The sequence below is a fragment of the Amblyraja radiata genome, chromosome 25, assembly GCF_010909765.2.
Source record: "Amblyraja radiata isolate CabotCenter1 chromosome 25, sAmbRad1.1.pri, whole genome shotgun sequence".
In the NCBI taxonomy this organism is placed as follows: Eukaryota; Metazoa; Chordata; class Chondrichthyes; order Rajiformes; family Rajidae; genus Amblyraja; species Amblyraja radiata.
In genome coordinates, this window is record NC_045980.1 from 37,852,658 (window position 1) to 37,870,775 (window position 18,118).

At 45.4% G+C, this 18,118-nt stretch overlaps 1 protein-coding gene across 2 annotated transcripts in view; it reads left to right on the forward strand.

Moving 5' to 3' along the window:
* Positions 1 to 552: 552 nt before the first annotated feature.
* chfr (checkpoint with forkhead and ring finger domains) overlaps positions 553 to 18,118 on the forward strand; it is a 30,197-nt gene continuing 12,631 nt past the window's right edge. Inside the window, exons 1-8 of one of the 2 annotated variants that reach the window (XM_033043941.1) lie at positions 553 to 852; positions 7,057 to 7,153; positions 9,387 to 9,496; positions 10,325 to 10,384; positions 11,373 to 11,828; positions 13,179 to 13,335; positions 14,195 to 14,349; positions 16,506 to 16,668. In XM_033043941.1, coding sequence (XP_032899832.1) covers positions 744 to 852; positions 7,057 to 7,153; positions 9,387 to 9,496; positions 10,325 to 10,384; positions 11,373 to 11,828; positions 13,179 to 13,335; positions 14,195 to 14,349; positions 16,506 to 16,668 — 1,307 coding nt within the window. In that variant the 5' untranslated portion in view covers positions 553 to 743. The remainder of the gene's footprint in view (positions 853 to 7,056; positions 7,154 to 9,386; positions 9,497 to 10,324; positions 10,385 to 11,372; positions 11,829 to 13,178; positions 13,336 to 14,194; positions 14,350 to 16,505; positions 16,669 to 18,118) is intronic. The other variant, XM_033043942.1, reaches the window with a different exon arrangement.

Sequence of the window (18,118 nt, forward strand, 5' to 3'; positions counted from 1 at the left end):
ATGTAATTGACGCGAGGCTGGACCAGTCAGGGCGCCTCCGCCGGCCCGGCTGACCAATGAGAGTGGGAGGAAGACTGGAGTTGGATTGATTGACGTGGGGCTGGACCAGTTAGAGAGCACGTTGCTGGCCCGGCCAATGCGCGCGGGCGGAGGGCGGGAGCTCGGTCCGGTGGGGGGGGGGGAGATTGACGTGCAGTTGGACCAATCAGTGGGCCTGCTGCCTGCCGGTTCAGCCAATGAGTGCGGGTGGGGCTGGACCAGTCAGATGTTCCGGGGTTGATTGACGTGGGGCTGAACCAGTCAGATGTCCCGTCACTGGCCCGACCGGCCAATGGGTGTTAACGGAGGGCGGGAGCTGGGTCGGGGCTGGATGACTGACGTGGGCCTGGACCAATTACCCAGCTCGCCACTGGCCAGTGCAGCCAATGGGCGCGGGATCAGAATCCTGGGTGATTGACGCAGTGATGAACCAGTCAGATGTCCCGCTGTCTGCCCGTGCGGCCAATGGGCGCGGGTGGGGGGCGGGAGCTGGCACGGTCGCAGCCCCGCCCTGTCAGCTGGCGGCGCCGGGAGGAGGAGGAGGAAGAGGAGGAGGAGGAGGAGGAGGAACGCGGGGCGAGCGGCGCCCAGTGAGAGATGCTGTGATCACCGCCCGAGCGGAGCGGAACAGCCCGGCGACGCCCCTCCCGGCTCCGGCAGCGCCACAAGAGAGGCCGAGGCTGAGACCCAGGCCCGAGGCCGCCATGCAGCCGCTGCAGAGCCAGGCCTGGGGCCGCCTGAGCCGCATCGACCCAGACAACGACAGCCACATCCTGCTGGTGAACAGCGAGTGGACCATCGGCAGGAGGAAGGGTGAGGGAGGGCGGGTGAAGGGGGAGGGAGGGAATGGAGGAGGGGGGAAGGGTGGGGGTGAGGGTGCAATAGTGAGGGAGGGAGGGGCAAGGGGGGAAGGGTGGGGGTGGAAGGGTGGGGGTGAGGTGGTGGAAGGGTGAGGGGAGGGTGGGGGAAGGGTGGGGGTGAGGTGGTGGAAGGGCGAGGGGAGGGTGGGGGAAGGGGGGAGTGGCGAGGGGGGAAGGGTGAGGGGAGGGTGGGGGAAGGGGGAGTGGAAGGTCGAAGAATAGGAGAGGGGGGGGTGAGAGTGGAAGGGCGAGGGGGAAGGGTTGGGAGCAATGGGTGGGGGGAAGGGGAAGGGGAGGGGGGGTGAATGGTGAGGGAGGGGTGGGAGAGAAGGACGAGGGGTGAAGAGTGGCAGGTCTGGGGTGCAAGTGGAAAGGGAGGAGTGAAGTTAATTACAGTGGGGGTACGGTGGATGTTGGAGGAAGGCTAAGTAGAATACAGGGGGGAATGGAATGTATTTGTGTATACAGAAATGGTTAGAATGTGAAACAAAAACAAATGCCAGTTGTAGGGCCTGTTTCGTTGCTGCCTGTTTCGTTGCTGTATCTCCAACCTATGAGAATAGACAATAGGTGCAGGAGTAGGCCATACGGCCCTTCAAGCCAACACCGCATTCAATGTGATCATGGCAGATCATTCACAATCAGTACCCCATTCCTGCCTTCTCCCCATATCCCCTGACTCCGTTATCCTCAAGAGCCCTATCTCGCTCTCTTGAAAGTTTCCAGGGAACCGGCCTCCAGCACCCTCTGAGGCAGATAATTCCACAGACTCATCACTCTCTGTGTGGAAAAAGTGTTTCCTCATCTCTGTTCTAAATGGCTTGCCCCTTATTCTTAAACTGTGGCCCCTGGTTCTGGACTCCCCCAACATCGGGAACATGTTTCCTGCCTCTCGCGTGTCCAAACCCTTAATAATCTTATATGTTACAATAAGATCTCCTCTCATCCTTCTATGCACATGCCGTCAAGCAGCATCTGTGGAAAGAGAAAGCAGTTAATGTTTTGTGTCAGTGGCCCTTCAGAACCGAGCAGTGTGGCAATGTGGGGCGACTAGGGTGGTGTTAACGACCTTTCTTTCATTTTGGACTGGAAAAGACTGAATTAAGACTTGTTCACTCAAGGCAAAGAAACAGTCATTGTTTATAACAAGCCATTATTGACTGTTATGTCCCTAAAGTACGTGGGATCACTTTTTTTAAGGTCTGAAGATGAGTCCCAACACAAAACATTCCCTCCTTAGATGTTCTCACTGAAATTGATGTTATTGAAACCTTCCAAATAATGAAAGACCTGGATAGAGTGGATGTGGAGAGGATGTTTACAGTAGTAGATGAGTCTGGGACCAGAGGGCACAGCCATAGAATAAAAGGATGTACAGTAAACCCTTGTTTTGACAGACCCCTTTATAATGGATTTTGGTTATATCAGACAGCCCTGTTGTGCCACGCCTGCCTCTCCAGCCCCGGCTTCCGACACCATCCCAGGTTTGGGCCATTCTTCACCAACCGCACGGACCGGTTGTCGCAGCTGTTGTTGCGGCTCACGTTGTAGCCCCTGGGCACAACGCTTTCTTCAGGCCGCTGCCACTGACAGGAGGCGCTTGGTTACTGTGGGGCTTCCTCCCCTCTCACCAGCTACCGCTTCATCCTATCGACCATCCCTTTGTCCGCTCCCCGCTCTACCACCTCATTCTCCTCATCGCGTCGCTCAGTTCACTCAGCATCTTCCTCCCTCCACCGCCGTCTCCTCCACCACCTCCCCTGGAGTCGCAGCCTTCTCCACCATGGAAGATGTCAGTGACTGTGGGGGAGGAGGAGGCAGTGGCGCAATGGACAAAGCGATGGAAGGAAGTGGAGCGTGGAGTGGTCAAAGCAACGGCCGACAGGAAGAAGCGTCAGCTGGTGCGAGGAGCCCTGCGGTGACTGAGCGCATACTGTCGTTAGCAGCGGCCTGAAGAAAGGGCTGCCGGCCAGGGGCTACAATGTAAGCCGCAATTACAAGACTGTATGGTAGCTGATGAAGGGCTCACTGGGATAGACCAGCGGCATCGCTGGAGTAATTCAGCAGACTGAATCAGTCTAAACAAGGGTCCCGATATCACCCATCCATGTTCTCTAGAGATATTGCCTGTCCTGCTGTTACTCCAGCACTTTATGATCTTTTGTGCATTAACCATCATCTGCAGTTCTTTGTTTCAACTACATAATAATAATACTGTACTCGGTTATAGCAGACAATTAGCAGCAATGGACACCATCTCTTCCCCCCCCCCCCCCCCTTTATGGTCCATTCTAACGAAGGTTCACTGTTTATGGAGATGAGGAAGAATTTATTTAGCCAGAGGTTGGTAAATGTGTGGGATTAATTGCCACAGTTGGCTGTGGAGGCCAGGTCAGTGGGTGCATTTAAAACAATGATTGATATGTTCTTTAGTTTAACTTAGAGATAACGTGTGGAAACAGGCCCACCGAGTCCGCACCGACCAGCGATCCCTGCACATTAACACTACCCTACACACACACACACTAGCGACAATTTTACATTTATACCAAGCCAATTAACCTACATGTACGTCTTTGGAGTGTGGGAAGAAACTGAAGATCTCGGAGAAAACCCACACAGGTCACGGGGAGAACGTACAAACTCCGTACAGACAGCACCTGTAGTCAGGAACGAACCCAGGTCTCTGGCGCTGTAAGGCAGCAACTCTACCGCTGCGCCACTGTGATGCCACTTGATTAGTAAAGGCATCAAAGGTTACAGTGAGAAGGCAAGAGAATAGCGCTGAGAGGGAAAAGTAGATCAGCTGCAATAAATGGCAGATCAGACTTGATGGGACGAACGGCCAAATACTTCTGCTATGAGTTGGGCCGAAGGGCCTGTCTCTGTGTTGTATGACTCTGATACAACACTTCATTGCACCATTGCTATTGAGAGAGTGTGTGTGTGTATACACAGGACACTCGGTGCATAATGGGCCTGTCACACTTAGGCGGGTTTTTTTGGGCGACTGCAAAACATTTTGGCGACAGTGGCGACAATTTTTTGTCGTAGGTTGACGTAGGTGAATTCCATTAAAACTAGCCTCTGGCAGTCGCCTAAGTGGAGAAGAAGTTTCTAACAGATGCAGAAATTTGAAATAATTTGCACAACTTGAATTTTTATCTAAACCACCCTGTGCCAGAATGAGTTTGTAGGGGTGGGGGAGTGTTTAATTTCGGCAGGGGCAGTAATGAAGATTGGAGTTGCTGGGGAGAGGTGCTATTCGTAAACTGGGACTTGCTTTGTGCTTTTAATTTAATTGGACTGGGAGATTAATTTGCTCCCAGGAGGTTGGGTGGAATTTCCAGTTCTGGGGAGGACGTTTTTTTGTTTATGCTGACTCTGAATTTTCTGTCTTTTCAAACTTGATATTTGTCTAGAATGCCTTTCACCAGATGAAGATTACTCATTTTAGTCTGCAGCTCCCACATGTGTATGACATCATTTGAACCATGCTCCAATATTGTTTGCCTTGGGGCCCCGAATACAAAGATCCAGCTTTCCCTGGTGAAAGTTCAGACCTTGTTGGCTGCTGTATCATGGACTGCTCTTTTAAAGGTCTATTTTGTGACTTTTCAACTGCTGTAAGCATGTTGTAAATGAAGTCTTTGTGTAGAACTGCTCAGGTGTCAGCCTCTACTTTTTGTGGAAACCAGTCATTAAAGTTAATGGAGTGCATCTCCTCTCCCCTGGGAGATGTAACATTTATTCTAGGATTGCAGAACTAATGTCCCCTGAGAGATTTGTGGGGCTTGTGATACTGGATATTTCCTGGCTACACAGTATCAAGATTATTCCGTCCTCTTTCAATGTGTAGCCTATGAATGAAATTCTTCAAGAGGTTTTTCCATCTAAAATGTATCCCCATTCCTTGAGAAATTTGATCCTTGTTGTTTGGCTTGATGGGAACTTGTTAAATAGATGTGGCATTTGTACCTCACCATATGAAGAACTGTGGATGTGCCATGCCAGTTAATTAACAGATGTGGTCTTGTCTATCTGATCTTGTCTTGGCCTGAACTCTTATTTGGCTCTAACTCTCACTTCCCCCTCCCCGTCCACCTACATTCCTTCCTCTAACATCACAATTCGTAACTCTTCAATCCTTTAGTCCCACATCTTCTGTCTTTTCATTTCTGGCGATTGCCTAACCATCTGCCGATCAAACCTCACCCCCTTCCACCTCCTCACCTGTATCAATCTATTATCAACCAATTACAGTGCCCTCCATAATGTTTGGGACAAAGGTCATCATTTATTTATTTGCCTCTGTACTCCACTATTTGAGATTTGTAATAGAAAAAAATCACATGTGGTTAAAGTGCACATTGTCAGATTTTAATAAAGGCCGTTTTCATACATTTTGGTTTCACCATGTAGAAATTACAGCAGTGTTTATACATAGTCCTGCCATTTCAGGGCACCACAATGTTTGGGACACAGCAATGTCATGTAAATGAATGTAGTCATGGTTTAGTATTTTGGAGAAACTCAGTGGGTGAGGTAGCATCTATGGAGCGATGGAAATAGGCAACGTTTCGGGTCGAAACCCTTCTTCAGACTGATGTGATGGTGAGGGGGCGGGAGGATGAAAGGAAGAGGTGGAGCCAGTGGGCTGAGGGAGAGCTGGGAAGGGGAGGAGAAAGTAAGGACTACCTGAAATTAGAGAAGTCTATGTTCATACCGCTGGGGTGCAAACTGCCCAAGCAAAATATGAGGTGCTGCTCCTCCAATTTACGGTGGTCCTCACTCTGGCCATGGAGGAGGCCCAGGACATCGGTGAGACTAAGCGTAGGCTTGGCGATCCCTTCACCCATCACCTCTGCTCAGTTCGCAATAACCAACCTGATCTCCCGATGGCTCAGCACTTCAACTTCCCGTTCCGAATCCAACCTTTCTGTCCTGGGCCTTTCTGTCATGGTTTAGTATTTTGGAGAAACTCAGCGGGTGAGGCAGCATCTATGGAGCGTAGGAATAGGAATGGACCCGAAACATCACCTATTCCTTTGCTCCATAGATGCAGCCTCACTCGCTGAGTTTCTCCAGCATTTTTGTCCATCTTGGGAAGATGTAGTTAATTTCCTCATGACAGGGATTCCACAATCAGCAATTTCAGAGATGGTTGAGTAAATACTACCAAGGATGTAGGTAGAGCTCCCCAAGTTCTTGAAGTTATGTCGTCGAGTGTTTTGGAACGTTCACCTGAGAACAAACTGATTCATTTTATCTGGCATATTTTTCAGCACTGCACTGGATTGAAAGCCTGAAAAATGAGCATCATGTTTGAATTCTCAATATAATGGCAGTTTTTACAACCTTGTCAAAGTCCAACTTCGATAGCCATTAATAATCGGAGATGATTTGGAGGTATAGCCTAACGCACTCACGACACACATAAGACAGCAAAGATGAATCTTCCAGGTGTCGTTTCTTGATTAATTGTTTTTTTATTGGAGTAATAAAAAACAAATAAATAACTCATAACTTTTCGTTCTTAATCGCTGTTCCATTCACATCACATAAATCACAAAAAAGCTTCTCATCTGAGAGTCTGCGCCAGACTCCTCTAACAAAAGAACACACCCCTACTACATATCAAATCCCACCTACAAAAGTACAGGCAGATAATATAAAAACTAAAACTAAAAATATCAGATGATTATAATACTGACTTAAGCTTAATGACTCCTACACTCATCCTTTTGATTTGGAAGTGAAACTGGTAGGCTTGTGACATATTACAAGTTGCTTAAGCTAACATTCTCTTTTTGTGTGTTTTCTGTTGTTGCTCACAGTAATTTGTGTGAGAGTGCTCTTAATGAAGTCGCTACAGTGTTCTGTTAAAGTGGATTGACCCTAAAGAGGAAAAGGTCAGGGATTCTAATTGTTGAGTAAATGAGGCTGATTGAGGTTTGCAATGTGTTGGTCTGTTTCTGGTCAGAAGCTGCCAACATTTGCAATTGGTTTGAATCTGTAATAAAATTTAACACCTTCAATATTTATGTTGGGAATAAATGTTGTAAATCATTAGCCAATTGTCAGCCAAATGATAGAATAACTGAAACTTCCATCAAAAATTTGTCACTTTAATTTTTCATCTATTTTATTCTTTTAGGCTGTGATTTATCATTTCCTGGCAATAAACTTGTTTCTGGAGACCATTGTAAAATAATCCGAGAACATACTGGGCGGGTGTGGTTGGAAGATACAAGGTAAGTTGTGTTCACTTTATGACCAACTTTAACTTTGCTGAAACATGAAAAACATTTTTACCAGTGAGGAGTTCTAACTGGTGTCACTGCCATTTTTATTCCAGCTGAGTGAATAGACAGTGACTTGGCTGTACCTTCTAACATAGGTATGCATTTCAATAACTGTGTCATATTCCAGAGATGTTACTTGGACTGCTGGCTTACTCCAGCATTTCATGCCTCTTTTTCAATGAGCACGCCATGATTTCAATAACAGTAGTTTTCATTTGAAGATAGCCACAAAGAGCTGGAGTAACTGAGTGGATCAAGCAGTATCTCTGGAGAAAAGGAATTAATTTAACAGTTTAAATAGCAATTTTTGTTTTAAGACTGTACAGACATTTAAACCCGAATCTGCAAGATTCCAGTTCACTTAAAGAACTCTTTATGCAGCTCAGCTCATTAATTGGCGAGCTTGTTCACGTGGATTTGAAATTGCACACAGCGCTGGAGTAACTCAGTGGGTCAGGTAGCATCAATGGAGAGAATGGATGGGCCATGTTTCAAATAAAGAAGGGTCTCAACCCAATGTCACTCATTTCTTCTATCCAGAGATGCCGACTGACCCTCTGAATTCCCCCACTGAGTTTTGCTGTGTTTTGCTCAAGATTCCAGTCACTGCACTTCTTGTCTCCCATTGACTTTGAGGTTGCTGTTTTATTGTAATTGCTGCATTTTGCCAGTAGATGGCTGCAGAGGGCCTGTAATTTCACAGATCATACCTACGACCGTTCTGCTTTGGAGAGAACTTAATACCCAACCTGGATGCACATAATCCCATTTGGGAACTGAAAATAGTGTGCGGGTGGTGGCAAAAGGTGTGTTAAGGCCATCTATGTTAAATAATGTTTGTACTTTGACACTAACAGCTGTCATTTATATAGCAGCTTCATATTGAAATTGTATATATATGAAATTGTATATAATCACGTCAATCAATTCAGCTTGCTTATTTATGTATTGTATTTATTTACCTTTCTTGTACATCAGCGGAGCTGCACACTAAATCTCGTTGCACTGACGTGCAATGACAATAAAAGATATATTATTATTATTTTATTATTATTATCAGGCTTTTCTTGGGATTGTTATCAATCAAAAAAACTTAGATGCCTAGCTATTATAACCATATAACAATTACAGCACGGAAACAGGCCATCTCGGCCCTTCTAGTCCGTGCCGAACACTTACTCTCACCTAGTCCCATCTACATGCACTCAGACCATAACCCTAGGGTATTTGGTATTAAGGTATTTGGCCAGAAAATAAAGCTGTGTTTTAGGGGAGCGAGAATCAGGGAGTGGATTCTGGACCTGGTATTGGGGATGTCCAAATGCCCAGAATTGGAAGTGCACAGTAACGTTGGGTTTGGGGCTGGAAGAACATGACACTAACAGGATTGCACTCTGTGCAAGGCATATGAAGTTCCCTTCCCTTTGTTTTGCTTAGCTCGAAAGTTTTTATTGTAAATCACGTTGCCCTAATGCTAAACACAGTGCAGCATAAAGTTCCTGTGCAAGTTTGGATTCACTGCAGAACAGTACTTGTTCCTATGCACAAAAATCTTATCTGCCTTCTCCCCAGGAGATCATACCTCCTGTGGCTTGGAGGCTATTTACAAGCCATACCAATGAAGCAACATCACTGCTCTGTGTAAACAAGGCACAAGCCCTGGCCAGGTAAACACAGGTGTTCAATAAAAAACACAAAGTGCTGGAGTAACTCAATGGGTCAGGCAGCATCTCTGGAGAACGTATTTAAGTGACGTTTTGGGTTGGAACCCTTATTCCAGTCTGAAGAAAGGCCTCGACCCATAACGTCACCTCTCCATGTTCTCTCGAGATGTTGTCTTGACACACTGAATTACTCCAGCACTTTCTTTTGTTAAGCTGTACCTGCAGTTCCTTGTTTCTACAGACGCAGGTGTACTGCTGGTTGCTGTTGAGGATGCAAACCTATAATGTTTTGTATCGTACTTGAGTCCACAAACTCATTTTTGTCCACTCCAGTAAATTGCATAAGTTCTTTAAACTTTGGAGTGTTTCATTAGCAGGTGTTACACCAGCAGCCTGAAGCATTAGACTATGATGCAACAAACTTCAAAGTATGTGTTTTATGTGGCCGCGGTGATTGTTTACGTACTAAAGCCGGTGAAGGCAGGCTTACCTGTGATCTTGTTGTGTTCTGCTTGCAGTACCAATGGAACCGTCATCAACAAATCTAAAGTAGTGAAGAAACAGACCTATCCTTTGCAGAATGGAGATGCAATATACGTCGTCTACAGGAAAAATGAGCCAGATCAGAGTAAGGACATAGAAACATAGAAAGTAGGTGCAGGAGTAGGCCATTCGGCCATTCCAACCAGCACTGCCGTTCAATATGATCATGGCTGATCATCCAAAATCGTACCCCGTTCCTGCTTTTTCCTTGATTCCTTTAGCCCTAAGAACTAAATCTAACACTCTCTTAAAAACATCTAGTGAATTGGCCTCCACTGCCTTCTGTGACAGAGAATTCCACAGATTCTGGGTGAAAAGGTTTTTCCTCATCTCAGTCCTAAAGGACATTAATTGCAGGGAAGATGTACTGCACCTGATTGAAAATCGTTTATTGCTGGTTCCTAAACGAAATGGTTAGAAATGGATTAAGTTAGATTAGGGATCACTGCTCAGCAGTGGGAAGCTGGCTCCTGTCCTTGGTCACTTCTCAGCTTGTTTGGGATGTGCTAAATAAGAGACAGTGGGAGATCTGCATTAAATGTTTCAACATTTATTTTGTCTGATTTGTAATTGCCTCTAGTAAGCACCACAGCAGATGTTATACCTTGTGGGGTGCAGTTCTTGCCAGCCAAGCATGTTACTTAGTTAAACATGGTTATGTTTCTCCTGAATATTATTGGCACTTGCTTAGTATATGCTGTATAAATTGCACCAGATGAAAATCAAACACTCGGACTTGAGCTGACGCATTTTCCCCTCATTCTTCCCGACTTATTTGATAACTTTCCGCTGCAATCATGGTCAGTTAATGCCGCAAACAGAAAGAGGCCGAGTTACATTTTTGTGCGCCCTTTCTCCTGATTAGGGGGTGGTGATTGTGAGTGAAAGTTAGCATTTTCTGTGTTTTTTTCAGATGTTGCTTATTTGTACAAAGCACTGAATTGTGAAGAAGAGAGCCAGGATGATCCTATGGGTAATTATTCCTACTTGCATTTGGACGGTTTGAATATATGTGACCTGTGTCTGATTCTAGAAATAGTTGAAAGTGGAAATGGTATAAGCTGAAACCAGTTTGTGATTGATCTATGATTTCTGATTGAACCAGAATGCTGATGAGTTTTGATGACGGGTGGTTTAGTCTCAGACTCCAGCATTTTGGTGCCTATGCGGTAAAATAATTTAATGAATTTAGGTCTTATGAATCTGTGGGGTGACTAATAGTTCTTGAATTACTAATGTTATTTGAGACACTATACACATTTAATTCAAAGAATTGGTTAAATAGGAATGTTTTTGAGTTATTTGGAATGGAGAGTTTGTTGAAAATAAATAGGGGTAAATTATATATTTAATAGTCGGTAAACAATTCAGATTTGTAGAAAGCACAAAGAGACAGTTGAACAGTTGTATGGGTCGGGGTGAGGACTGGAATTGTTTAGTTCTGAGAGCCTGGGTGCGTTGGGATGAATGGCTATTTTCTGTGCTAAAAGATTCCAGAATTTTGCTCTGCCTTCTTCATTTAGCTTCAGCAGAATTCTAAATATAGTCCACAATTAAAATTTCATATGGAATAAAATGTGTCGACGTTTCTGAAAATGTGTCATCACGGCGGCACAGAGCGTAGGGCTGCTGCCTCACTGTGCCGGAGACCCTGGTTTAATCCTGACTTTGGGTACTGTACTGCGTGTGGAGTTTGCACGTTCTTCATGTGCCCACGTGGGATTTCTCTGGGAGCTCTGGTTTCCTCCCATGTCCCAAAGGCGACGCGTTTGTAGATTAATTTTGGCCCTCTGTAAAATTGCCCCTAATGTGTAGGGAGTGGATGAGAACGTGGGATACCGTAGAACTTGCATGAACGGGTAATTCATGGCCAGCATGGAATTAATGGGCTGAAGGGCCTGTTTCCATGCTGTATCTTTCAATTCGATTCAATTCACTTATGGTTGGTTTGTCGTGGACAGGATCATCTTGCACTCTGGTTGAGCAGATTATCAATGAAACCTCAAGCTTGGACAGCAGCTCCAACCAAACCACAGACGCCAGCCCACTTTGTTCAAAGCAAGTTGAGCCCCCTTCCCGAGAGGATCCACAGCCATGCACGTCAAATTACAATCCTTTCTGTACCTCTGCGATGGATTCTGACTCGATTCAACCTGCTGCTTCTGCTCTGCGGCCGTGCACTTCCTCAGCAGGACCCGTCTCCATCGCCGCTGGGCCCTCTGCATTCGCCCACGGAACTAGCTGCTCGGCAACATTTTGGACTTCGTGTCCACAGCCTCCCAGTCCTCCTCCAGCACCCTCACGGATTTGGGCGAACACAGAACGCACACCAGGACCCGAAGCCCAGGAGACATCGGTTTCTGGTGTTCTGGTCAAAGAGGAGGATCTAGAACCAGCCAAAAAAAAGCAGAAAAGGGGCAAGTCTTTGTTCCATTCACATAACATAATTTTTATTTCTGGAGTTGTCAGTTTTCATCAATATTGCATCCACATATCTAGCCCACACTTCCAAACAAAACAGTCCAATCCATCTGACTCCTATTCTTATGTGTCTTCTGGTCTTTATTGATGTCCATGAAGCCTGCAGTTGGGATGGAGATATAAGATATTGTTTTAATGTTCAATTTCTTTGCAATCTCCTATATTAACGTGAATGTCACATACTGACTATGATAGCCACTGACACTCTACATGTGGATATTGATTAAAATACCATGTGCTGGAGGAATTCAGCGGGTCAGGCAGCATCTCTGGAGGAAATAAAAACATAGAAAATAGGTGCAGGAGCAGACCATTCGGCCCTTTGAGCCAGCACCGCCATTCAATATGATCATGGCTGATCATCCAAAATCAGTACCCCGTTCCTGCTTTCTCCCCATATCCTTTGATACCATTAGCCCTAAGAAATATGTCTAATTCTCTCTTGAAACACCCAGTGAATTGGCCTCCACTGCCTTCTGTGGAAGAGAATTCCACAGATTCACAACTCCCCGGTGAAAAAGGTCTTCCTCATCTCAGTTCTTAATTTTAAAATTCTTAATCCCCTTATTCTTAATGGATAGGGTGACGTTTAGGGTTAGGACCCTGATGGGGTAGTTGGGAAGAAAGCCAGCAAAGAGTGGTCGGTGTGGGGTAAAATCTAGAAGGTAGGTACAGGCGAGGAGGGAAGAAGTTACCTCACTTCATTTCCCTCAGTTCATTTCCCTCCATAGATAGATGCTGCCTGACCCACTGAGTTTCTCCAGCACTTTGTTTTACAATGGAGGTTCCAGCATCTGCAGCCTCTTGTGTCCCTGTGGATCTTGACTGGTGTTTGAATTGCAAAGGTTTCAAGGTTATGGGGAGAGGATGGGAAAAGGCTCCATAAAAGTATTGTAATCGAGTTTCACTGTACCTTAAATGGTACATGTGACAATAAACTGACCTTGAAACATTGAACTCCAATGTGTGGATTTGGTTCTGAATAAAGATATTGGGTACAGTTTTTTTGATCGCTTCTGCTAAAGGCTTGAACATAAAGCATCATAGTACCTTGCTGCACAGAGGCCCCATGCGGCCCACTGAGCTTCTACTAGCCCTTTCATTTTTAGATGTTACTACACTGTGCAACTCAAAGCTGTTCACTGTATGTCAGTATTCATGACGATAAGAAGCCCAAACCAGTATACACTCCAGCACACTGTTATTGAAACTTTGCATTCTGTTTTTCTTTCACCAAATCCGGTAGATTTTAACATTCGATACTGTTTATTTCAAAAATGCTTCAGAGAATGATGGAACTTCAGAAGCATTGCAACGCACTGAAGATCAGAGCTCAAATGTCAGGCATGAGGATCAAGGGACGTTGGAAGGGAAGCAGCCTGATAAAATGGAGGAAACGCTCACCTGTATCATCTGTCAGGATTTGTTGCATGATTGTGTCAGGTATGACTGGTGTCCACGGGATGGGCAATAGTTTCTCCAATGCTTCAAAACAGCAATGTCATGTCCTTTCATTGTCTATCTCCAGTGACAACTTGAGTGATGGGACTGGGTCCAATTTTAGCCTCCAGCTGAACTAGAATTTCAGATTGGGGCTTAAATAAAGGGCAGCAAAAGGCATTGTATCGCTCATCCTTTTAATATGCAAACATTATGCAACTTTACGGACAAAGTAACTATTCAATAGACAATAGGTGCAGGAGTAGACCATTTGGCCCTTCGAGCCAGCACGGCCATTCAATGTGATCATGGCTGATCATCCCCAATCAGTACCCAGTTCCTGCCTTCTCCCCATATCCCCTGACTCTGCTATTTTTAAGAGCCCTATCTAGCTCTCTCTTGAAAGTATCCAGAGAACCTGCCTCCACCGCCCTCTGAGGCAGAGAATTCCACAGACTTGCCACTCTCTGTGAGAAAAAGTGTTTCCTCGTCTCCGTTCTAAATGGCTTACTCATTATTCTTAAACTGTGGCCCCTGGTTCTGGACTCCCCCAACATCGGGAACATTCCCTGGGACAGTTAATGCAGCTAACCCATAAATCTAATTTCTTGTATATATGTCCATCAGGAAGTACTTCAGTTCAAATGTTGTACTTGTGAGAAATAAGTGATCAGATAAATGCTAGAACATTATGTGCAGGTGGATAAGAGATGGTTTTGGCATCATGTTTGGCATAGACATTGTGGGCCGAAGGGCCTGTTCTTGTGCTGTACTGTTCAATGTTCTATCAGTCAAGATGTGAATACTTCTAGGCATTAATTTAAACTGGCTGGATGTGACTTTGTCTCTTGTCATCTTTCAGCCTTCAGCCATGTATGCACTCTTTCTGCGCGGCCTGTTATTCAGGGTGGATGGAGCGATCTTCACTCTGCCCGACTTGTCGTTGTCCTGTTGAACGCATTAGCAAGAATCACATGGTGAATAATTTAGTGGAAGCTTATCTCCTGCAGCACCCAGGCAAGCCATTACATCGCTTTTATTTGGGCAGAAAAGATTGTGCACCAATGTTTGTGATTCCAAGTGCTTAATGTGATTTTTATTTTGTGTGGGGCTTGGTAAGGAGGAACCTTGTGTATGTGTTACAACCTTAATTATTTACTCTAGTAAGTAACTAATGCAAACAATGAAATTATACCTTGCCTGTGGCTATTTGCCTTTGAAATTGGCAACCAATTGGTGAATTTTCCCCATAGGCATAAAGAAACCTTTGGAGAAAGAAGGAATGGGTGACTTGGTCGGCACCTTTCTTACATAGACAATAGGTGCAGAAGTAGGCCATTCGGCCCTTCGAGCCAGCAACGCTATTCAATATGATCATGGCTGATCATCCAAAATCTTACCCCGTTCCGGCTTTTTCCCCATATCCCTTGATTCCTTTAGCCCGAAGAACTAACTCTAATTCTCTCTTGAAAACATCCAGTGAATTGGCCTCCACTGCCTTCCTTGGCAGAAAATTCCACAGATTCACAACTCTCTGGGTGAAAATGTTTTTCCTCATCTCAGTCCTAAATAGCCTACCTTTTATTCTTAATCTGTGACCCCTGGTTCTGGACTCCCCCAACATCGGGAACTTTTTTCCTGCATTTACCCTGTCCAATCCTCTAAGAATTTTCAGATTGGGAAAGGGTTCCGACCAAAATTGTCACCTATCCACGTCCTCCAGAGATGCTGCCTGACCCGCTGAGTAATAACTCCAGCTCTTTGCGTCTTTTTTGATCTGTGAAGTTTATTTGCAAAGATCTTGTGCTTCTAATATTAGTAATAAGAGTGGCTGATGTGATATGTTTGTCCTTTTCGAAAGAATAAAGGAAATATATTATAGCCATGAAGATTTAGTGGGAAGGGCTGAATTGGAAATGGCGTACACCTTAACAGATTTGAATATTTTCCCTGGGGAAAGCAGAAACATGATTATATTTTCATGTGCACTGATTTTTTTAAATTCTAAATTTACAATGATATAATTTTGGTGCACCTGCATAAAACATTTTTCTAAATTTCTAACTTAAATTATCAACTGAAAGTGTGATAGATCCAATTATTCTGATTGGGATTAGTAAACCTGCTATTTTAGTAGATTTTCTTGCTTGAATTGCCTTTATAATCCTTGCTTTTCCTCTCTCTTCGGCAATCTCCACCCTAGTTCTCTGACTAGTTTCACTGTCCTCCTGATTAATTTTACTGTTTGTATGCCTTGTTGCCACCTTCCCCTCGACCAACAATAAACCATTCTCCATTTCCTTTGGTCATCGTCTTCTTTGATCTGCTCTTTTCACACCTTTCATTCTCTTTGCACCCTTCCATATCTCTAGTTTCCTTCTCCCCTGACCCTCGGCTTGAAGAAGGGTCTTGACCCGAAATGTCACCCATTCCTTCTCCCCAGAGATGCTGCTTGTCCTGCTGAGTTACTCCCAACGTTTTCTGTCTAGTCTTAAAATGTGTTTGTTCAGGGTGGGGGGGGAAGGAATTCATCCTTACTAACTGCATCACAGTATGGCAACTGCTCTGTCTCTGACCGGAAAGCACTGCAGAGGGTGGTGAAAACTGCCCAACGCATCACCGGTTCCTCACTCCCCTCCATTGAGTCTGTCCAGAGCAAGCGATGTCTGTGAAGGGCGCTCAGCATCGTCAAGAACTGCTCTCACCCCAACCACAGACTGTTTACCCTCCTCCCATCTGGGAGGCGCTGCAGGTCTCTCCGTTGCCGGACCAGCAGGTCCAGGAACAGCTTCTTCCCTGCGGCTGTTACACTACTTAACTCTGCACCTTGGTGATTGCCAGTCATCCCCCCCCCCCCCCCCCCCCCCCCCCCCCCCTTGGACGCTCCTTCCCCCAGTGACTGATCTCCCCCCCCCCCCGAAAATTACACACCTGCTACTGTATATACATATATATATTTTACTGTTCCATTATTCTGTGTTCGCACTTCTGTGTGAGATGCTAACTGCATTTCGTTGTCTCTGTACTGTACACTGCACAATGACAATAAAGTTTGAATCTGAATCTGAGGAATTCATCAAAAAGAAGTGGCATTGCGTCCCTGCATTTGCATTAACAAACCAAATGGTAAAGATCTTGCACGCGGTATTTATTTATTTACTTATTTATTTCAGAGAAGTGTCGGAGTGGAGAAGAACTCCAAAGCATGGATGCCAGGAATAAAATAACACACGACATGTTGCAGCCAAAGATTAAACGGTCATTCTCCGATGAAGAGGTCAGTTCTGAGGACTTCCTGGAACTGTCGGATGTGGACAGTGAGTCTTCCGATATCAGGTGGGTTTTCGAAAGTTCTGCCTTGTTTGTCGAAGGACTTGCACACAATTGGTAGAACCAGTGTTATATTTCCAAGTGTGTGAGAAAGAACTGCAGATGCTGGATAAAATCGAAGGTAGACACAAAACGATGTATATGGATTATATCCAGGCAGAGAAGAGTCTGAAGAAGGGTCCCGACCCAAAACGTCACCCATCCTTTTTCTCCAAAGATGCTGCCTCACCTGCTGAGTTACTCCAGCATTTTGTGTCAACCTTCTATTTCCAAGTCACTTGTTTACTCGAAGGGGTGCCTGTAACTGGCGCTGCTCCCATGGTTCGGTCGCCCTCGCTGGCTTTGGCTGCTGCTGTGAGAACGTGTTCGGTGAGTTAACTGCAATGCATGCTGTGGGCATCCCACAGTGAAACCTACTCTGGTTTGTGATGGGGTACCGCTTGAGTGGCCACTCAGTCCTTCGTGTTGTTGTGCACTCATCCAAGCATGTTTAGTTTTTGGGTTTAGAGATAAACAGCGTGGAAATAGGCCCTTTGGCCCACCGAGTCTGCACCGACCATCGATCACTTCGTACACTAACACTATCCCACACACACCAGGGACATTTTACAATTTTACCAAGCCAATTATCCTACAAACCTGTACATCTTTGGAGTGAGGGAGGGAACCGAAGTATCCGGAGAAAACCCACGCAGAGAAGGTACAAACTCGGGATCGAACTCGAGACTATGGCGCTGTAAGGCAGCAACTCTACCACTGCGTCACCCATGTGGAGAGTTGCCAGTCACACTCCTGACGTGCTTTGGTTATGGTGGGAAGGCTACATGGTGACTTGGGGGGGGGGGGGGGGGGGGCCTCTTCAGACCCTTAACCCCATGGATGTTGATTTTGGCGTATTTGACCTTGAATGGAAACCAAGGCCACAATCGTGGCATTTGAGAAGCTTTTGGAAACGCACATGGAAATGCAGGGCACGGAGGGATATGGATCGTGTGTAGGCAAAGGAAATTTATAGAAACACAGTAAATAGATGCAGGAGTAGGCCATTCGGCCCTTCGAGCCAGCGCCGTCATTCAATATGATCATAGCTGATCATCTAAAATCACTACCCCGTTCCTGCCTTTTTCCCCATATCCCTTGATTCCTTTAGCCCTAAGAGCAAAATCTCTTTTGAAAATATCCAATGAATTGGCTTCTGCTGCCTTCTGTGGCAGAGAATTCCACAGATTTACAACTCTGGGTGAAAAGGTTTTTCCTCATCTAAGTCCTAAATGGACTACCTCTTATTCTTAAACCGTAACCCCTGGTTCTGCACTCTCCCAACATCGGGAACATTTTCCTTGCATCTAGCGTGTCCAATCTCTTACATTTTGTTTTTTCTATAAGACCTCCTCTCCTCCTTCTAAATACCAGTGAATACAAGCCCAGTCGACCCATTCTTTCATCGTATTTCTGT